Here is a 22874-nt window from a genome sequence, read left to right on the forward strand (position 1 = left end):
GCTTGGCATCATTGAGAGGAGAGGCCCTTGGTCTTGTGAAGGCTTGATGCTTCATTATAGGGGACAAGCGGGACAGAGTGGGTGGTGGGTAGGGGAACACTCTCATGATGGCAGGGGGTGGGGGGATGTGATAGGGGGTTCCGGAGGGGAAACCAGGAAAGGGGATAATATTTGAAATGTAGATAAAGAAAATATCCAATTAAAAATAAAAAGAATGTATCTGGATTTCACAGTCACCTGCAGATCCAAAGTTTGAGATAAAATGTGAATTTGTGCAGTCCCTTGTCACCACACCCCAAACAGTGCATAGTCACTCTTTATAGAGTACTCACATCGTGTTAGCTATTTTAAGTCACTGGAAATGAGTTAAACTATCTAGGCATAAGTTTGCAGCTTTTATACATAATACCATACCCTTTTGAATGAGAGAAGTTAACATTCGTGGGCTTTGGAATCTTTGGAGGGTCCTGGCATCAGTGCTCCATAGGACTAGAGAGACAACTGTATATCAATGGAGCCAGCTGGGTAGTGATGCTGGGGGATGGTAGCTAGGAGCGGGGTTGAAATCTGCCTCTGAACGTCTAACTCCTTAGACATAGCAGCCTTAGGAACGGCCCTTTCTTTCCTTATCACTTTATCTCAGGACTCAGGTGGTTCAAAAATGATATAAACTCGATCTCTCTGGGAACCATCAGCTTGAGAAGCCAGGCCAGACCAGGTGGAGATGTAAGGTTCACCAACTAGACCAGTGAGTATAGCTTTGGGCAGGAAAATTAGACTTAGTGGAGCAGACATGTGGAGGATTCTCCAGGCAAAGAGAAAACTGGTATGAGAGGAGATGGGCTAGCTGACACCAAGCCTCAGTTACTAAACTAGAAGAAATAAAGATGTCGTCTTAGCCCACCCTTAGTATATAGTTCATATGGGTATTGCTGAGGCTCTCTGGGTGTCTTTTGTCTGAAGACCCATTTTCAGGAGCCTCAGACAATTAGGAGGCCCTTCTGCTTTGCAGCAGGTCCAACAGCACACACTTGCATCCTTGGTTTGTCAACCTCCTTTTCTCAGACCCAGCTATAGGGCTTTTCTTGTATACTCAGTGAAGACCCGCTATCTCCTTTTGGAGTATTGGAGTATAATGGGGGTAGGATTTAGCTTACTTTCCTGTGATTTTTCCATTTCCCTGTGAGTAACTGCTTTTACCTGATATATTAGCCTTGCTTTGACCATAGTCCTCTAACCCCAAGTTTTTTTTTGAAAAGTCAATCCATAAATTTTTAAATAGTATTTGGAGATGAATTCTTTGTGAAGTAATTAAGACTAGATAAAGTCATGGGGTGGTTAACTCATGATGACATTTGTAGCTTTATTAATGGAGGAAGAGATTTAAGTGCTACACTTACCCTACCTGGCCAGCTAACACTTGGTGTGATGTTTTGATGAAGAATAAGGCCTTCATCAGATGTCAAGATGATGTCAGGACCACATTCCTAGACTTGCTTGTCTCCAGCCTCTTGAGCTATGTGAACCCAAGAGGCCCAGTGGGTTTAGCCTTTTGGTTTACCACCGTACACTGTGTGATCTAAGCATTTCATGAAGTATAACTATCTTACCTGACTTGAGATTTTGGCTGTCAAAATGTTCCATAGCTGCTGTAGTTGAGACATGAAGCCCAAGTAGTCTGTCCTTTACTCCATTCCCTGTTTTTATGGTGCCGTTTTGTCATTACGTTACAATAATAGTCAAGTAAAATGATAGGACTTTTACATTGGAAAGGCAATCATTCTGAGTTTAACATTAAATGGAAAATAGTCAGGAAAGATCATAATGTAATTGTTGGTGTGGATATAAGTTCTTTGGATATAGAACATTATAGGTACTGCATACCATGTGATTACAGTACCCGTTTCTGCTCCAGTGTGAGAACAACAGCATAGAGCCTGGAAACAGCTCAAAGCAACACCTAGACACTGTTGTTGGAAGTCCAACGTGGGCCATCTTGGTCCAAAACCAATGTCTCTTCAGGATTGAATTTCTTCTGAAGGACCTAGATACTGTTGTAGAGAAAAACGTCCTTCCTTTAGCCTTCTAGTTCAGTGGCTATCCTTACAAGTTAAAGTAAAAGAAAAAAAAAAGGCTAGAGAAACCCAGCTTTCACTATGTAAGTATGCATAGCAGTTGACAAAGACATTGTCGAGGAGGCGACCTGGTGACTGAGGTTTATGCAGGGCCATAGTCTGAACACACAACAGGGTGTAGGCCTTCATTAAGCGAGGGAAACAATGGACAAGACAAGGCAGGTTCTGGTGGATAGAGGTAATCTTGTGCCTCTAAGTGAGCAGAGTGGGCAGGACAGATTCTCTCTTCCTAGTATGACATCATGTGTGTGAATGGAAGCTTGCTCTATTAAACAGGAAGTCGTCTACTGGACTTTCTGATAGGGTGAAGGGTTGGAAGCTTTTCCTGCACTACCGACTACGTCAAAATAACTCCTATGCTAAAGATTTGGAGTGATGCATTCTGGGACTTTTCAACATCTCCCATCCCATGCCTGCGTTATTGAACTTTTCCATTGTCCAGAGGCTGCCATCATCTCTGCTTGTAGTTTCTCCTCTGTCTGGAAAGTCAACAACTTACCAGGATTTGTCTTATCCAACTTCTCTGATAGTCTTTTGCCTACTGATTCTGGTAATGAGGGCTTCTGCAATTACATTAAGCCTACTTGATAATTGGGGTAATCTATTATTTGGTCAGTTGACACCTCAATTCCATCTGTGACCTCAAATTTTACCAGCTATTCAACCTAAAATGTTCATAAGCCCCGAGGGCTAGGATTCGGAAACCTCAGGGTCGGTGGGTCTACTTCCCACTTTTGTAAAGTCTGTGAATTTCTGTTTCCTGTTTGTGTGTTCAGGTCCTCTCCATGTCTAGTCTGACTGATGTCCCTACATTTCCTGTGCCTGTTGGGAGGGGTTACTATATACTGCCCCTGGGCTGAAGTGGGATGTATTTTTATCTTTTATACTTATATCGATCTTTTTCATCTCCACAACATGATTCCTTGAGGACCTTGTGCTATGAGTTTTCTCACTCCAGCCTCAGAGCTCCCATGCCTTCTTCAGATTCTGTGACAGGGCCTGTCAATGGGAGCTTGCGGTCTGCACATACTATGCTGTTTACTACACAGACTGAACATCTAGGCAGCCACATGGCCATATCTTTCTAACGTGATACATGACCTTGATATTACTTTCAGGTGGAAAAAAAATTCTCAAAACAAAACCCCAAGTGGCTCGGTGGCTTTGGTAGTCATATGTGAATAATTTTCATCTGAGTCCTAAGGAAAAGTGCGTAATGAACAAAGGAGCTTCATTGTTCCTTGATTATGGCCCTTGTCTTAGTCCAGTCTGATGTTGAAATTACACAGCTTGGGAGCTATGCCCCAGGAACTCCTTTCTCATAACTCTGGAGGCTGAGAGTCTAAGGGCAGGGTACCAGGGGACTGTCTGGTTAAAGTCCACCATCTAGTTCTATGACCATGTCTTCTCACTGTGCCCTTACACAGTCCAAGAGATGAATGACAAGCTCATCAAACACCCCCTTCACACATCAGTTCTAGCATGACAGCTACTTCCACACGACCTCATTGGCTCCCATGCGAGTCATCTCTCCATGACTGCAGCAGCGGCCTGAGATTTTGATCTCCTTACTGGAAGAAAGGTTTATTTGACTCAGTTTCAGGAGTATCATAGGTTCCTTGGCACCGCTGTTCTCGGGGTATTCAGTGAGATGATACAACATGGTGGGAAGGACGTGATGAAGGAAGCTATTTACTTCATGGTGGCCTAGAAGCAAAGACACGAGAAGGGAAGCAGGTCCCAAAACACTGCAGAAGAGTACACCCCTGATGATCTTATTTTTCCCTGCTAAGCCTCATCTCTAAAGGTCACCTCCTACTATCATACTATGGTCCTCTGGAAACTACCACTTCCAAACTGTAGCGCACACCAGAGGCTCTACTCCATCACATTGTCACCTTGTGGGTGATAGCTTCTATGCTATACCAAAAGGACAGGACCTACTTTTGTCCTTAACTTAGAGGCCTCCTTCAGAACAAATAACCCAGACATTTTAGTGATACCAGTGTTCGATCAGCAGCAGTGGGGAATTATTTTGAAAGGAAAACATTCCAGTAAAACCAGCTTCACTTCTAAGTGTTTCTTATGTTCTTTCTAGATTCCTACACACAGCTTCCTAGAGAGGATGGTATGTTCCATCTTGTCCAATACTTCTGAGGACGAAGCACAGAGCAGGAGCTACCAGGCAGACTGTCATCCCAAGTGGTCAGCAGTCAAGAACTACATCATCCATGCCGTCAGTTGGCCGAAACTCTATGGACAGGTGCTGTTGCATGTCTGGATGCTTTGAGTCCTGCGGTTCTTTGCCCCTCACATCATTTAATCTGTTATGTTATTCTATGACTTTTCCTGGGATACGACCATAGGACTTCCATATCTGGTCATTGTGATCTCCTCTCACATGCACTGAACAGCCTTAACTCATCAAACTCTCAGCCCAAGACACCAAAAATATTTGACACATGCACAAACATACCTGTTATCTAAGAGGTTCCTAAATTCAAATTTTGTGTATCATGTTCATGTTGCTGGCATGTGAGATCCCTCGGGCCACTTTGACCAAAAGTTAGGCAAACATTACTTTTGACTCATGCTTTCTATGTTTTTTTCCTTGAAATATTATGCAAAAATAATGACTGATTTAAAGGCACACCAACTGTCTTCATAGATGTAAGGGAAAAGTGTGTGCATGTGTGTTTCCGAGAAGCAAGGCTGGTGTATAGAAGAGTTCCTTGATGAGTAGAAAGTTGATAGCTTCAAAAGCTCACCATAGCCCTGGATAGTGCACAGCTGTTTCTTGAGATACATGGCTATGAACAGGGCACTCTCCTACCACAGTACCACCCAAATGTCACATCTACTTGCATCCTTTTGCCCTGGAGAACTCACCCTGATAAAACCTTCATCCCTTCCAAACATGCACGACTGATAAAGGTAAGAGTAGCATGTATTGGATAAAATAAATCATCAGGAAAATACACACAACTGTTCACTTGATAGTGTGCACCTTATTCATCACTGCAATGATGAAGAGACAGTGTTGAGGAAACCAGCATTTAAGATGTTAATGTAGGTTGCTGGTCCAGCCTTCACCCGTCTACCTGCATTTACATCATGCATATCCTCACTGTCTGACCTGGGCATGAGACAACTTGTACAGCACGGATGATGACCTTAGTGCTGGCTGCCTTATGTGTATCATTCTGAGACCCGTCACGAAGTGGTGTTCAGCAGCTGCTCATTAATTACAGGACATATTTTAAAGCTCATCATTTCATGAAACTGTCTTCAAAGATCAACTTTCAGGTTAGATCTTTTGAAATGAAATCCAGAGTTTTAGCTTTTCTCATTTCTTTTCAAGGAATGATAAAAAGAATAGAGGAATAATATATAAGCGGGGTGTCCCCCGTTGACATTTATAACCTTTATTTTTGAGCAGTCATGAAATCATAGTATAATTGTAATAGACATTTTGATTGACCAGAAATTGAAAAAAAATAATTTGAAAATAGTCTTTTACTATTTCTTAAGCACAGTGTTTCTAATGTGACTGATAGTCTACTTTTGTTTCTAAATTTGCAGGTGTTTGACCAGTGGCAGCAAGGTAGTCTGCGGCAGAACCTGCTTGCGGGTACCAGCCACAGTCTGGCAGCCCTTAGGGACCAGTTTAAACAGCAGAGCGAGTCATGGAAGGTGGTGGAGGCCCTGCACACGGCCCTGCTCATCTTGAATGACAGCTTGGCAGTGGATGGCCCTGGAGACAACCATCTGTTTCCACAGATGTAAGGCATATGTATGTCTTTTGCCAGTGAGTAGGTTTGATGACACTGACATGGTAGGAATGTGTAATGATGCCGTTAGAAACAAATTCTGTGAAAGTACAGCTGAACAGGGCTGCCAAGTTACATGGGCAACCCAAGGCTTTTGTTGTGGATATTGCCGGGATAGATCTAGGCAGTTATCTGGACATGGATGTGGATATGTAAAGCTGTCTAATGAACTGTCCAGGTGTGGTGGCACACGTCTCTCCTCCCAGTTCTCAGGAGGCTGAGCTCTCTTGAGCTCAGGAGTTCATCCCAGCCTCAGTAGCAAGAGTCCATGTCTCAAAAAATAATCAACCGAAACCAAATGAACAAGCAAGCAGAGTAAGTAACCTTACAGCAACACAGTCACACTGGAGAAGCCATCATTGACCCGAATTTCAGGTTGATGTCTTTGTCTTTTTTTTTTTTTTTTCTTTTTTTTCGGAGCTGGGGACCGAACCCAGGGCCTTGCGCTTGCTAGGCAAGCGCTCTACCACTGAGCTAAATCCCCAACCCCGACATCTATCATCTTTTGTCCTTTATCTGGCCAATCTTTTTCTGGTTTAAGATGCACTGTGTGCCCGTGAAGATGTAGAAAGTCTGGAGTTGGCTGCTCTTGACAGCTCTGCCCCCCCACTGTGACCTGCATATGGTTCTTCACGCTCCCACACTTGTTTTCATTCCAGCCTTCTCTTGTTTTCAGTTCTTACACTCGCTTCCTTCATACTGCCTCGTCTTCATCGTCATCTGCATCCATTTGAGCCGAACACCCATTATCCTTTTTAACAGACAAGAGCCTTGATGGACCATGGGTTGAGCCTCTGTCTCTTCCTGCAGTCCCAGGCCCCCAAGTTGGGATGCAGAGGCAGATAGGTATTGCTGAAGATTCTGCCCTCAGTGGTGGCAGGCTTTCAAGGTGACCATCTTTACAAAACATGCTTAATGGAGACCCCAGGTTGAATAGCTGGCCCCACCCCTCAAGCTCTGGGAGAGTCAAGCAGCCTTAAAAGTTATATTTTTTCCTTTGATCTTGGAGACTGTTAGCTTATCCCGTGCAGGATTTCTTTGATGGGTCTTTTATGCTTTTTTTTTATTCCTTTGATGGGTCAATATTTTGAAAGTCAAATTAATTTTCTGTGCCTTATAACTGTAAGCTTTAAGGCATTAAAAAAAGTATGTTTCCCTGTGTATCCCAACCTGGCCTTGAACTCACAATCCTCCTGCATTGGCCTGCCAAGGTCTGGGATGATTGATAGGCATCAATGGTCATTCCCAGCAATGCAAATATTTGTAAAAATAAGATGATACTTCAACCCAATTTTCACCTGCTTCATACATTTCTGGAGGTAAAGAGAATATTTAAATTGAACCTGTCTTCTAAAAGATCCAACAACTCACAACGCAGTTCGTCAAGAACTCAGCTAGGCACTGAAGTTGGCCTTCTAGTCTGTGAGCTCAATTCATGTTTTCTTTGGCTTCATCTCTTGAATTGATGCATTTGCTTATTTTTGCCCCCCAGATTCCAGGATCTGGACAAGTTGCAGCATGCATTGTCAGAACTGTCCCCATGGCCATCTCTGAAGAGATTGCCCCTGCTGGATACTGTTCTCAGGAACGTGGTCTCCCAGGACTTGCAATTTGTTCAAGGTGAACCAGCTCTGCTTTTCTTTGTCACTCACTGACTGGGACCAAGTGGAAGTGCTTTTTTGTGTCTTGCTGGTGAAATGATAAAGTTTCAAGCTGAGTTTTGTTGGTTTTGTATACATTTACGTATTGCTGTAGCATCCTCAAGGGTGTGTCACGTAGAACATGTCATGCTGCTGTCACAATGAAGGCCACATTCGGCTGTTTAGCAGAGCCCTCAGCGTGGTCTGGGTCATGCAATTTCATGGGACAGTTTAACTCTCTCACTGACACCAGTCCCGTGACTGTCAGTCTGGAGATGTCCCCAGGACACTGTGCATAAGGGCCTCTCTCTGCTTGCCTGCCCTCTGCACTGTGTAGAACTTGCATGGGATTGAGAGCTTTCTAAGAGTGCAGAATGTCCTTTTGTGAACTTTCACTGCCTGGCAGGTGTTCCTTCTGCCCTAGTTCGAGGAAGGCAAGGTTACACTTTGCTTTTATGGTCTAAATCCTTTTCACCCTTTTAGGGAGAAGAGAGGAAGACAGTGTAAGGGGGGCATTGCTTTAGAAGCCAAGTGCTCTCCCAACAAAGCACCCACACTACTGAGTTCTCAGAAAGGATAACAGAACATTCTATCATGTTCCTATTTTCCTTTACAGGCTGGATTCGCTGAAATTCATGTTTTTTTGAATTCACTTTACTCTTTCATGGTTATGGTGAATATCAAGGATGGGAGAAACCTCATCCGAATAGAGGGTGAAACATATTTCTGTCTTGCAGAAGTCCTCAGTTACCTGGAGAGGTCAGCAAGGGATTTTATACCTGCTGGGTCTGAAGGATGGAGACTAGAAAAGGATGTGTTCTTTCAGGGTCTAAACCAGGTAAAGATTATACACAAACCATTTTTCCCTTACAAAACATTAAAAACCCGAAGCAGTATTCAGCCTTACCTGTTGTGAGTTTTTCTGATGACATAAGGACGATGAGCAGGTTTCTTGAAAACACTGGGCTTTACTTTAATGTGGCTGTTTCTGTTTGTAGTTGATTCCACGGAGAGCATCACCGAGCTTTCCTAAATGTCCCCTCTTCTCATCCTTATTATATTTCCAGCTGTTGACAAAGAATGCTTCTACCTTTTGCCTGAATGGACATTTGTCTCAGGAGGCTCCCCTCCCCACCTGGAACGCCAGCCTCTGGAGGAGTGTCTGGGGAGTGCTATGCCATACCCCCTCCTTCAATGAGACCAGCATTTTAAATAAGCTGCTCCGAGCAGTGAAGGGTGCTGTAAGTATCCACTGGATCTCTCCTGCAGCACCAACTGGACTCCGGTTTAAGTGCAAGTCACCCAGCATGCTAATGCTGTACCTGGAATTTGGACCGTGCAAATGTTGCCATCGCTTGAAGGATGCTGCTGCCTAAATGGTGGCTACTCCTCAGTTCTCTCCTGCCTGACTACTTGTGTGTGGTGGCACATACTGCCACAACCTTGCTGGCAACCTCTGAGAGTACTGCAAATTTCCGAAAATACACATCTGCCTCTCAGGCTTCCTGGTCTCTCCCCCACTTTGTTTATCCTAGTTGCACATGGGAAGGAAAGCACAGAGTGAATTTGGTAACAGTTAATGTCTAGCAGCTGGTAGCCATGGCTTTTAGTGATGAGAGGATTTGGAAGTGACTCTCTTCCCCCTGACTCTCTTCCCCTGTCACTGCCTAGCATCCAGGCAACCCTGCTGAACATTCACACAGACTATGGAATGTTTTGAAAAATGATTATGTCGGCCTCAGCACTTATTTTTCTTACTGAGAATTAAAATGTATAATATTCTCGTGTTTATCATTTTGCTCCTCTCGCCATTACCTGTCTCTTAAAAAAATTCTTCATTATATGCATTAGAATGCAAACTTAGGGAAATAATAAAGCCAGTTAAATGGAAATGATGCTGAGCAAAATTAAAGCAGAAATAAGAGTATGTGCATAGTCAAGCCACGCATCGTCTTCTCAGCGTTTACAATGCAAGCCAAGAGGTATAGAAACATGAAGATCATCTCTGGCCTGAGCAGGGCAGATACCATGAGCACACAACAGTTCAGCGTCTGGGAATTTCCCCAAGGACTTTTGTGTGTTTTGAATGCAGAGGAAAACTTTGGAAGCTAAGAAGAGTCGTAGAGGTCGCTTGTTAGACAGAAAGGAATACCTGAAGTTATGCAGGCACAGGGAAAGCCCATGGGGCACTGGGACGGACTCAGTGGGGTCTGTAGGTGGCGAGCATGGTTCTTCAGCTATATGAGAAAGCTTCTCAGACACAAGTTGGGTGACTTGTCCTAACAAACGATTCCAAATGGAATCAGTGGAAATAAAACACTTTCTATAATTTTTCATGACTCTCGGGCCGAGGAGGCTTAGCCAGGTAGAGTTATCTTAGGCTTATGGCTGTTCCTTATACAGCTGCGATCTTGTGAGTATAGGGGCTGGAGTTTGGACAGTAAAGTTGTGGGGCTTCCTTGGTATTCAAGGATTAAAAAAGGCAACTGGGAAAGAAGAGAAGTTTTCAAAGTTTGTGACAACTGCTCAGGCTGAAATTTGTACCGATCATTCTGCAGCATTTTTTGACTAAGGTGTCAGAGCCCAACCTCAAGGGACTGTGGGTTAACACGAGGATGCTTATCAGGTCTGATTCTCTGAGGACTTTGTTAAGCATTCCTCCACCATATTGGGAGATCATCCAACACACATGGCAACAACACTAGAATATCTATTAGATGCTTAATCACATGGGGGATAAAGAATCTTACTTTATTATTGGGTAAAGTTTTATTTGGGGAATGCAACTTTGAACAACTGAGTAAAAGTTCATGTCTACGACTACCTTGAAATCCTTGTCCCGGAGTCCATATGGAGATCTTGATCACTGAGCAAGGGAGGCTCCATATCAAATGCTCACACAAAATGGCTTACTTAACTTTTGACAGGCGGTGTTTTCTCTCTCTTTTAAGGGTCGTAGTTTGCAAGCTGTCATTGCAGGACACACAAATAGGTCAGTTTCAGAACACGGTGGGCATTTCGGCTGGCAGGATCTTGGGGCACAGCTGTCAGAAGTGAGCTTTGCCTGTTCTCGGGTCTTCCAGTTTCCAAGAGCTGCTGCCTCAGCTGAGAATAATGTCTCTCCTGGCAGCTGTGAGAACCAGCTTGTCTCCACCGTGTAAGTATGTGTTGGATGGAAAACTTTTCAGGGCTTAGACGTTGGCAGGATTTCAGGTGCTACTTGGTGATGGCTCATACCTAAAGAGCAGAATGGGAAGATACTTAAAGAGATTAACCCATTGCTCACATAAGAAAGCTTCTAAAAACAGCAATACGTTAGTAAAATATTAATAAATTAGTAAAACTATAATACAGTTTCTCTGTTTACAATTTTTCCTGTTATGCTTTCATAATAATCCCCAGGTCTGTGTGTAACCAAGGCTGATTTTCCATATAAGAGACTGCTCAAGTGAGCCATACCTTTTTACTATTTCATGACACTTTATATCAGTAACCACTTTTTTTGTCTGTTAATAAGTCCACAGTCATCTTACCACCTTTTACCCTTTCTTACCCCTCTTGTTCTGTGTTCTTCTCTGTTCTTGTTCCCCATTATCCCCCCCCCACTTCATGTGCCCATGGCTGGCCGCCTTTCTTCTCTTCTTCTACTCTTCTCTCATTAAACCTCTCCACATGGGAAAAAAATTAAGTCCATAGTCAAGTATATCAAATAGGGATGTATTTTCTTCTTAGCATCAAAGTTTATTTTATATTATTGTGTTTATTTTCTTCTTGCTTTTTCCTTGACTTGTTCATCTTGTGTTTTATGTATTGCCATGTAGTTTTTCCTTTTTCCAAATCAAGGTAGAAGAATTCATAAGTGAACTATTTAGATTCTAATTGCTTTTTAATGTGGACTGTCATACACTTACACGCATTGCCTTTGGGTGGATTTATAAACACATATCAATGTGAAAACTGTTAGTTAAGTTCTCCTTTCTGGATTCTCTTGGCTGCAGGGTATCACACATACTTGGAGAAGTACAAATGTCCATGCAGCAAATGTCCTACTGGGAAATCATCTCAGGGATCATCAGGAAGACGTGTGAATTGGCTCGATATGTGAACATGCATGGAAGTTTCCAGAACAGTCTGATATGTAAGTCAGGAGGTTTCAACAGCAGTAACATGTGGTGTTTTCCCCGCTTAGTGAAATAGAGTTGCAGTATGAAATATCATTATGCATCATGGAGGGAAGCCTAAAGTGGGAGTCCCTCCAAACGAGGCTACCTCTTACGGTTACTGTGTTCAGGGATGCCTTATAGTTGTGATAGTCCTGTGTTGTCTGGCCAGGTCTATCCAGTAGCATTCACAGAGATTTTATTCACTCTCAAAATTGTCCTTGTTTAGATGAAAACATTTATTTGATTCCGTAATTTTATTTTTTCCTGGAGAGTTTTGTACATGTTTTGATCATATTCATCTCCCTTCCAATGCTTGCCTCCCTCTCCTCCACACCCAACTTCATGTCCTTTTGCAATTTTAAAAAATCCTTCAAGACAAGTTTGTGCTGCCTAAGTACTCTTGGTTTGTGTGGTCTTTCACCAGAGCATGGCTGACTTACTAAGGGCTCCTAGAGAAAATTTTTCTGTCTCTCCCAGAAGCTAACGATCGCCAATAAGGCTGTGGCTAGAGGTGTGTTTGTGCGCCTTGCTTCGCCTCTCCATGCTTATTTGGTCTGGCTTGAGCTTGCACAGGTCTTGTGTGTGTTGTCACAATTGCTGGGACTTCATATGTACAAACGCCAAGCTGAGTCCAGAAGACACTCTTTCTGTGTAGCCATCTTTGACTCTTACCTTCTTTTTACTCCTTTTTCTGAAATGATCTCTGAGCCTTGGGATGGGGGTGTGGTATATATGTTCCTTTTATGGCTGAGCATTTTGTAGTTTCTTATTCTTGTGCTTTGTGTGTTTAATGTGTCTCTGTTCATCAACATCTACTGCAAATAGAAAATTTTTAGATAATGATGAAGAGGTGCACTTATTTATGGGTATAATAATGTCATGAGGATTTAGTTTAATACTATGTCCATTTAGCCGAGCAATTGTATTAGGTTTTCTGCTAGAGCCGATGACTTTTTTAGCTATAGGTTCTTGTCCCAACAATGATGCCAAGTATATGTATGGGTTTCATTTTGTGGAGCAGAAGGTAGATCCAATCAGAAAATGAAGCGATTGGTCACTCCCATGATAGTCATGCCACCATTGTACCAGTAAGCATGTCTTACCACACCAGTAATTATTGTAGCTCTCAGCTACACAGCTGACAATGGGAATTTCTTATTCTTCCTCTGGTTTAATTTCTTTCCTTCTCCAAATTGCTGACTTTCAGACTGCCAGGGAGTTGTCCTCTCTGGATCTCGGTTGTAAACCTTTGCCTCACTAGACAGAAAGATCTCACAACTCTTTTGGGCCATACCCTGAGAGCTCGGAACTTCAGAGTGCTAGGTTATTTGCAACATCCTCATGACTGGGTGATCCCATACGTTAGCCATTCTCCTTTATAATCCGGTCTTCCTTCTTCCTTATTTTTGCCTGTAATCTTCAGTGTTGTATTCCTACCAGTAACCTTTTGTATTTAGACTTAAAAATCTCTTAAAGGTATTTTTCCCTTCTGATGGATAGTGTCAAGATTCCTTTCTTAGTTCTTCTGGCTGAAATTTCATGGAGACCAGTAAACTCAAGCTTTAAAATAATGCTTCATGCTCTATACTTTGTAGATTCTTTCTACTTGATAATAAATACTTTAGAAAATATTTCTTTTTTTTTTTCCGGAGCTGGGGACCGAACCCAGGGCCTTGCGCTTGCTAGGCAAGCGCTCTACCACCCCAACCCCAGACAATATTTCTTATTTTTATTCTTCTCTCACATATTACATGTTGTCTGACATTTCTTCTCCCCACAACCTCTCCTCATTCCACATGGCCCTTCTCCCACAGTTCTATACTCTCCCTGTCTCCCCTCAGAAAAGAACACGTTTCTCAGGGACATCAATAAAACGTAACAAGATACAATAAGGCATATAACATCGCACCAAGCCTGGTCAAAGCAACTCCATAGGGGAAAATGGGTCCTACAAGTAGGCCACAGAGTCAAGGACATCCCCAATTCTGGAAACCTTAGGATTTCCATAAGAACATCAAGCTACCCAGTCACACCATAGTCACAGCATAGCCTAACAGTGTGACAACATACCTAAAAGCTCTAGAACAAAAATAAGCAAATACATCCAAGAGGAGTACATGGCAGGAAATAATCATCTTCTTTTGGGTTTGTTGCAAGGAGAGTACTTTCTTGGTTTTTCTAGGGTATAGTTTCCCTCCTTGCGTTAGAGTTTTCCATCTATTTTCCTTTGTAGCCTGGATTTGTGGAAAGATATTGTGTGAATTTGGAATATCTTGGTTTCTCCATCTATGGTAATTGAAAGTTTTGCTGGATATAGTAGCCTAGGCTGGCATTTGTGTTCTCTTAGGGTCTTTATGACATCTGCCCAGGATCTTCTGGCTTTCATAGACTCTGGTGAGAAGTGTGATGAAATTCTGATAGGTTTGCCTTTATATGTTACCTGACCTTTTTTTCCTTACTGCTTTTAATATTTCTTTGTGTAATGCATTTGGTGTTTTAACTATTATGTAATGGTAGGAATTTCTTTTCTGGTCCAATCTATTTGGAGTTCTGTAGGCTTCTTGTATGTTTATGAGCATCTCTTTCTTTGGGGTAGGAAAGTTTTCTTCTATAATTTTGTTGAAGATATTTACTGGTCCTTTAAGTTGGGGATCTTTGCTCTCTTCTATACTTATTATCCTTAGGTTTGGTCTTCTCATTGATCATTCTCTTGATTTCCTGGATGTTATAGGTTAGGATCTTTTGAGTTTTGCATTTTCTTTGACTGTTCTGGTGATGTTTTCTATGGTATCTTCTGCCTCTTGAGATTCTCTCTTTTATCTCTTGTATTCTGTTGGCGTTGCTTGCATCTATGACTCCTGATCTCTTTCTTACATTTTTTATCTTTATGATTGTCTTTCTTTGTGATTTCTTTATTGTTTCTATTTACATTTTTTGATCCTGGATGGTTTCGTTCAATTCCTTTACCTATTTGGTTGTGTTTCCCTGTAATTCTTTAAGGGATTTTTGTGTTTCCTCTTTAAGGGCTTCTACCTGTTTACCTGTGTTGTCCTGTATTTCTTTAAGGGAGTTATTTATGTCCTTCTTAAAGTCCTCTATCATCATCGTGCAATGTGATTTCAAATCCAAATCTTGCTTTTCTTGTGTTTTGGGGGATATCCAGGGCTTACTGTGGTGGGAGAACTGGGTTCTGGAGATGACAAGTAGTCTTGGTTTCTGTTGCTTAGGTTCTTGAACTTGCCTCTCGCCAGCTGGTTGTCTCTGGTGTTAGATGGTCTTGCTGTCTCTGTCAGTGGCTTGATCCTCCTGTAAATCTGTGTATCAGTACTCTTGGGAGGCCAGTTAGCTCCCAGTGGGATTTGGGTACCAAGAGCTGTGGCACAGGGTCAGCTCCAGGCATGGATGGAAACTGGAAGGATCTTGTCCTAGACCACTCCTTGGATCTGTGTTCTGAGGGCTCCAGGCGTGTTCCTCTGAGCAGAAGTGGTGGTCTCACCTGTGCTCTCAGGTGTGCTAGCACTCCTGGGAGACCAGCTCTCTCCCAGTGAGATCTGAGCGCAACGATGTCTTTCCTTTTTAAGGGTTTCTATCTGTTCATCTGTGTTCTCCTTTATTTCTTTAAGGAAGTTATTTATGTCCTTCTTAAAGTCCTCTATCATATCATGATATGTGACTTTAAGCCCAAATCTTGCTTTTCTGGTGTTTTGGGGTATCCAGGGCTTGATGTGGTGGGAGAGCTTGGTTCTGTTGATGCCAAGTAGCCTTGGTTTCTGTCACTTATGTCCTTGCCCTTGCCCTTGCCCTTGCCCTTGTCCCTCAACATCTGGTTATCTCTGGTGTGAGTTGCCTTGCTCTCTCTGTCTGTAGTTTGTCTCTTCTGTGACTCTGGGATCTTAGGTGTGTCAGCACTCCTGGGAGACAAGCTTTCTCTGTGTGGGATTTGAGTACTGAGAGCTGTGGCACAGGATTTGCTCTGGGGGCACAGATGGAAACTGAAAGTCCTGTCTCCAGATGCTGTGTGGCTCTGTGTCCTGTGGGCTCACGGTGGATTCCACTTGGGTATTGGAGCAATAGTGGTGGTCTCACCTGTGTTCTTAGGTGTGTCAGCACTTCTGGGAGACCAGCTCTCTCAGGGAGGTATTTAAACCTTGTATTCTTTTTTTTTTCTTTTTTTTCTTTTTGGAGCTGAGGACCGAACCCAGGGCCTTGCGCTTACGAGGCAAGCGCTCTACCACTGAGCTAAATCCCCAACCCCAAACCTTGTATTCTTAAATGAGTTGTATAGGCACAATGTCTATCTAAGAGTAATGATATTAATTTAAAATTTTATATCAATATAAAAAATTATACCAATGAAAACCTTAAATCTGTATCAATATATAAATTCTGTACCAAATATAAGAAATTATAATTTTATAAATTGTGTCAATTATAAAGATTTCTACAAACATATGATAATGGCTACACAATATTTTGTTTAAGAATAAATTTAGTATTCTATTCTATTTACTTCCTCCCTGTTCAAAATTATGACCATCTCCAAATTATCCCATAAAATGGCAATCTATCTATAATTTATAAAATAACCACAACCAGACACCCAAACCCAAGGAATTGGGATGACAATTCTCCATTGCTTCTTCTTGCTGAATTGGGGTGATAACATTTTTAAAGGGGTGGGGAGGGATAGGAAAATTAGAAAAACTGATTATACTTAAGAATAGCTAGCCTTAGTCTCTGTATGCTTAGCAGGATTGGGGCCTGTCTGAGGATGCCATCTGCAGTTGTAGTTGGTTAATCCTCTATAATTTCCCTGGAGGTGGTGTGTATATTCCTTGTTACCTGCCCCAATGCCCTGGATTCTCAAATGAAACACACGCACATACACATGCATGCCCACACCACACACAGCCTTTTATTTTATTATGTCTTGAACAGCTCAATGGCTGGGCTACTCCCAAAGTTCCATGTTGCTAACACCTCCCCTCCAATCTATATTTCATCTTTGTTACCCTAGTCTCAGTGAGGTGAGGGGGTGGGGGGGTGCAGCCTCTCTTCCTGGCTCCTACATGATTGCATGCTTTCTCTTCTGCAGCTCTCAAGCCGGGTCTTTCTGTTTCTACAGCATGGTGGTACTAAATCCTTCTTTTCTCTGTCCCCTTGTCTGGGGAACGTCCCACCTCGGTCATCCTGTCCAGCCTTTGGCAGACATCTTTATCTACCCCCCCCCCCAGAACCAGCTGGGGGTAGGGACCCTCAGAGTCTCACATGTGGGATGCTCATACAATTTCCAAATAACAATACAAACAATAAACCAAATCTACAAGTATAATTGATGTCCTTCTCCACCTCTTTTGTTTAAATTTGGTTTGAAATCTATTTTGTTAGATATTAGAATAGCTACACCAGCTTGCTTCTTGGATCCATTTGCTTTGAAGATCTTTTCTAATCCTTTACTCCAAGGTAATGTGTATTTTTGATGTTGAGATGTGTTTCTTGTACAAAGCAGAAGGATGAATCATGTTTTCATATCCATTCTGTTAGTGTTTGTCTTTTTATTGGGGAATGAGTTCATTGATATTGAGAGATATTAATGATCAGTGATTGTTAATTTCTGTTATTTTGTTGCTGTCATAGGTGGTGGTTGTGTGTGTGTGTGTGTGTGTGTTTACGTATGTTTTCTTCTTTGGGTTTTGGTGGTGTGAGAGTATTTATTGCCTGTTTTTTCATAGGTGTATTTAATCTCCTTGAGTTGGAGTTTTCCTTCTAGTACTTTCTGTAGGGCTGTCTTTGTGGGTTGATATTGTGTAAATTTGCCTTTGACATGAAAGACCATGTTTTCTTCATCTTTTGTGGTTGTAATTCTTGTTGGATATAAAAGTTTAAACTGACTTTTGAGGTCTCTTAGAGTTTGTAAGACATGTCTCCAGGCCCTTCAAGTTTTTAGAGTCTCTGTTGAAAAGTCAGGCATATAGCAGCAAACCACTGAACTGAGAACGGGACCCCCGTTGAAGGAATCAGAGAAAGAACTGGAAGAGCTTGAAGGGGCTCGAGACCCCATATGTACAACAATGCCAAGCAACCAGAGCTTCCAGGGACTAAGCCACTACCTAAAGACTATACATGGACTGACCCTGGACTCTGACCTCATAGGTAGCAATGAATATCCTAGTAAGAGCACCAGTGGAAGGGGAAGCCCTGGGTCCTGCTAAGACTGAACCCCCAGTGAACTAGATTGTTGGGGGGAGGGCGGCAATGGGGGGGAGGATGGGGAGGGGAACACCCATAAAGAAGGGGAGGGGAAGGGATTAAGGGGATGTTTGCCCGGAAACCGGGAAAGGGAATAACATTTGAAATGTAAATAAGAAATACTCAAGTTAAAAAAAAAAAAAGAAGACTCCAAACGAACAGTGTCTTCAAGACACAAAAGTGTTGGTACACAAATCTTACAGAGGTTGTAACTGCATGAATACGAAATACACAAATTCAAATGAGAGAAAAAAATAATCCCAGCACAGAGAAGTGGAAGTAGATGCAAAGCCTCACCTTTAATCAAGATATATTGTAATTAATATTGGCTGAAAAAATAAATTATATTTTTCAAAAAAAAAAAGAAAAGTCAGGCATAGTTTTAATAGTCTGCCTTTATTTGTTACATGAACTTTTACCCTTATAGCTTTTAATATTCTTTCTTTGTTCTGTATGTTTAGTGTTTATATAGCATGGGGGGCTTCCTTTTCTAGTCCAATCTGTTTTGTGTTCTTTAAACTTTAGATATGTATATCTTCTTTAGGTTAGAAAAATGTCTATGATTTTTTAAAATATATTTTCTAGGTTTTTGAGTTGGAATTTTTCTTTTCTTCTTTATTATTTTTAGTTTTCATCTATTCATAGTATCCCAGATTTCCTGGAGGTTTCGTGTTAAGTTTTTGATTTAACATTTTTATTTTACAGATGAATCTATTTGTTCTATCATATTTTCACATCCTGAGAGTCTTTGTTCATCTCTTGTATTCTGTTTATGATGCTCGTATCACTAGTTTCTGTTTGTTTACCTAGATTTTCTACTTTCAGATTTCCTTCTATTTGTGTTTTTTTTTTTATTGCTTCTATTTTCTGTGGGTCTTCCTCTTCCTCATGAATCACTGGACACTGGGCCACAAAGATGAAGGGAGCAGAAGTGGCAAGCAGTGTTGAAATGGCCATGAATATGACAGAAGAACTTCTGGGAGTCATCTTCAGGAAGACAGCTCTATTTTATTGTTCTGGGGTTAGGGCATATAAAAGCTCTTAGGGGTATGGGTGGGAATGGTTCACTGGCCATAACACAGTGCCTAGATGTCACATGGGTGAGAGGAAAGAGGAAGACTTAAGTGTTGAGTCTTAAAGTGCTTGCAGGAGGATCTATCTGGGAAGAATTATCCTCCAAATAGGGTGAGGCAACTACGCTCAGAGGTACTACGTGGACAAGGTCAGGTGGAAAAAGGGAGCTCCTCTGGGAAAGGGAGTCCTCCATTTTGTGCCAAGCTTGGAAGGCTGTCCTGACATGATGGAACTTTATACTGAGTCTACAACAATTTCCATTTTCAGGTCTTAAACAGTTTCTTTTACCTGTTTGCTTGCTTGGTTTCTTGTTTTTATTTATTTATTTAGGATTTTAAAAAAGGAATTTAACGATTTCCTCCCATTTTTTTTGTTTGTCATTTCCCCAATTTTTGTAAGAGACCCCTCCCTCCATTTCCTGTTTAAGGACCTCTATCACTTTTATAATTATATCATTTTTGGATTTAAGATCTCTCTCTCTCTCTCTCTCTCTCTCTCTCTCTCTCTTTCTCTCTCTCTGCATATATTTCAGCTATTGGTATGTACAGGTCTTGCTGTTATAGGACAGCTGGGCTTGGTAGTGCTATATTGGTGGTGGTGTTGGCTGTTGTTCATTATGTTCTTACACTGCCATTTAGGCATCAGGGTTTGGTATTATTATAGGTCTAGGTGCTTCTTTCTGAGTTTGTCTTTGTTGGAACGATGTTTTGTTCCTTGGTTTCTGTTTCTTCTTTGGTCTTCCGGTCTTTGTGGCCTGAATTTCTAGCAGCTGGCATGGGCCTGATCCAATAGTGTGTCCTGATCAGGGAGGGGACTGGACTTCTGGTGACTAGCTTGGCCTTTTATGTAGCAAGGGGTTTCTGCTCTTCTGACTGGTGTGCCTTGCCTCTGAGAAGCAGGAGTCTGCCAGAAAAGGGGGCAGTGACCCAGCTGCAGGGCAGATAGAGTAAAGTGGCAGTGGGAGATGGAGATTATGTCTTTGGAAATCAAGTCTAGGGAGTGGGGCAGTTCAGCTGGCAGGCAGGTTGCTCACCAACTCTTCTGACTGGTATCAAAAATATTCTTGCACTATTCATTATTTCTTTTATAACTTTGGGCCCCGTATTTTTCTTTACACTCTAGATTTTCTGTTAGCCACCAGTCATTCCTCTTATCTGATTCTCTAATTTTATAATTTTTTAGGATGATCTTCTGGGATATTTCCTCAATTTTATTTAAAACACGTCTATTTAATTTCTGAGAATCTTCTGGACAGTCTAGACATTCATTTAAAATGGTTCTCTGCTCTTGTTACATCTACATCCTCACCATGATATAGTCCTTTGCAAAGAATTCGAATGAGGATTTTATATTTATTTTTGTTGAGTTCTTTTTTCTCTGTATGGATCATTTCTTTCATATGGAAAAATTCTCTAGGATCTGATGCTCTGGTTGTTTATTCTATGTAAGAACAAAGCCTTACTCCTCACAGGGAATGTTTTCTGCAAAGGATTCTTGTCACCTGATAAGCTCTGTCCTGCTAGGTTGACCAAGAAGTAAGCCACCTCTCCCCACAGCTGATATTCATGGTCTGGTACAAATGTTTATGTATGTGCTCTCCCAGCCCTAACTCCCTCCCCGACATGAATTAATTTCCCTGAAGTCTTCCAAAGGAGAGTTCTCCAGAAACCCGTTGACAGACAACACTCAGGTAGAAATGGGCAGTCTTGGCTTCCAAGTCTTACTTGTTCTCAGAAACAAGGAAGGTAATGAGAACTTGACTGCATGAACAGATTACATAATCTTCCCTATTTCCAGAAGTGGTGTATCATTCACACCATCAGATACATCGATACTCTATGCTTAAGTTCCAGTCAATTCTTTCTCCAGGTCAGCAAATTTCTGGTCGTCTTCTGATATGGAGGAAGAATTGTCTAGGCGGGGTGATAGAGGAAATATGACAGAACTTTCCTAATTGAAAAATATATCTCAACATTCCTGTTGATCTTCAGTTCTACCTTGCACATAAGCAGTTAGACATTTGTGCTTTAATTAATTCATGAATCTGTGGGCAGTGAGAAGGGAAACCCGTTTAGACATCCTCTTCTTCAGGTACAAGCTGCAGTCTTTCTGCTCTGCTCGATGGATCCCATTTGTCCACTTACTTTCCTATTTGGAGATGTTAGCAGGTGTCATCTGCTGCTCTTTTCTTTTCCCACCATTTCATCTGCAGGCTACACAACTTTCTGTTTTCTCTTGCCATTTTATAGCTCTTTGGGAGATGACTTCAGAAAATGGCATGCATTTGATCTTCCAATTGGAAGTCCTTCAGGGAGAATGTCTTGACAGTTAAGGGACCTAGAATTGGAAGGGGATACCATCTCAGTTTCTTTTCATTGGGATGATTGAGGGGAGAATGGATATCTGTCTGTCTAGATCAATGGTTCTCAACCTGTCTGTCTAGATCAGTGGTTCTCAACCTGTGGGTTACAACCCCTTTGGAGGTCAAATGATCATTTCTCAGGGTCACACATCAGATATTATGCTTATCAGATATTTTCATCATGATTCATAGCAGTAGTAACGAAATAATCTTATGGTTGAGGGCTACCCCAATACGAGCACCTGTATTAAGGAGTCCCACATTACAAAGCTTGAGAACCGCTGCTATAGCCTGTGTTTACCTGACTGTTGGAAAGTCATTTTTTAAGTCAAGGGTGTCACAGAGATTCTATGGCTCAATGGAGAAGCCTAAATGGAGTTCAAGTTAGTGGAAGAAATAGACACAACTAGAGATGAATTCCAGGTAATGCTTGTGTTCACAGAGCAGTCAACAACTCATCGTATGAATCAGGATTTAAAGAATGAATGCAGCTAACAGGTAGAAAAAGACAGAAGTGTCCATATATTTTCCCCTTATAATTCCACATTCTTACTCAGATTAGCAAATCTTTCCCCTCTAAACGTTCAAACTACGAAGCCTTTGACCATTCAGCAATTTTAACTGTCAGATGGAGAGCGGGATAGTCAACAAGGAGACTGATTAATAACTGAGAGATTCAGTATATTTAGTAGACTGTGGACATTTTTCTTTTGCTTATGGTATGTGTACTGTACACAGCTAATTGCCTACACCCTTATGACTAACAGTATGGTCCCTGGAACAGCAGCAGCAGCAGCAGCATCTGGCTTGTCATTAGCAGTGCAGATTACAGCCCTCACTCAGACCTGCAGAAGAGTCAAAATGTGCATTTTGAGATGTCCAAGGAGCATGCAAGCATACAAACATTTGGAAATCAGCGCATAGCAACAGGAAGAAATCACCACAGAGCAAACCATATCAAAATACCCTGCAGCTGTGTGAACGCCTTTAGATTACACATCACTTATTCTTTCTTCCTCTTTTAAGCAGGCAAGAAAAATGAAAGAACTGCAAACAGGAAGAATGTGGCACAAGGGAGATGTGACATAGCCCGGTAAATAGGTTTGAGCATTGTATATTATAGAATACAGTTTTACCTCGTAGACCAAGCAGGGGCAGACTTTGGTATGATAGTATGCGTGTTAGAAGCAGATGGACTTGAGAACAAATATTGCGTCTGACAGATTCAGCTGAGTTAGCCAGCAATATCAAGGATATTATTTTTATCGTTGATAAAACGTTTTTTTTTAAAAAAGCTTACTTTACTATGTTTTTATTATGATGACCCATGATTGAGGTATCTAGCAAGAACTGAAGGCCCATGTGATAGATGCCACTGTCCTATCCTTCGCTAGTGGAATGAACATCTGGATTGAACTTTT

At 41.8% G+C, this 22874-nt stretch overlaps 1 protein-coding gene across 1 annotated transcript in view; it reads left to right on the plus strand.

Moving 5' to 3' along the window:
- Positions 1-22874, plus strand: part of Abca13 (ATP binding cassette subfamily A member 13) — a 502723-nt gene that overhangs the window by 68616 nt on the left and 411233 nt on the right. The window contains exons 9-15 of the mRNA XM_063273790.1: positions 4234-4398; positions 5718-5917; positions 7458-7585; positions 8343-8443; positions 8673-8846; positions 10557-10762; positions 11604-11743. Coding sequence (XP_063129860.1) covers positions 4234-4398; positions 5718-5917; positions 7458-7585; positions 8343-8443; positions 8673-8846; positions 10557-10762; positions 11604-11743 — 1114 coding nt within the window. The remainder of the gene's footprint in view (positions 1-4233; positions 4399-5717; positions 5918-7457; positions 7586-8342; positions 8444-8672; positions 8847-10556; positions 10763-11603; positions 11744-22874) is intronic.

The sequence above is a fragment of the Rattus norvegicus genome, chromosome 14, assembly GCF_036323735.1.
Source record: "Rattus norvegicus strain BN/NHsdMcwi chromosome 14, GRCr8, whole genome shotgun sequence".
In the NCBI taxonomy this organism is placed as follows: Eukaryota; Metazoa; Chordata; class Mammalia; order Rodentia; family Muridae; genus Rattus; species Rattus norvegicus.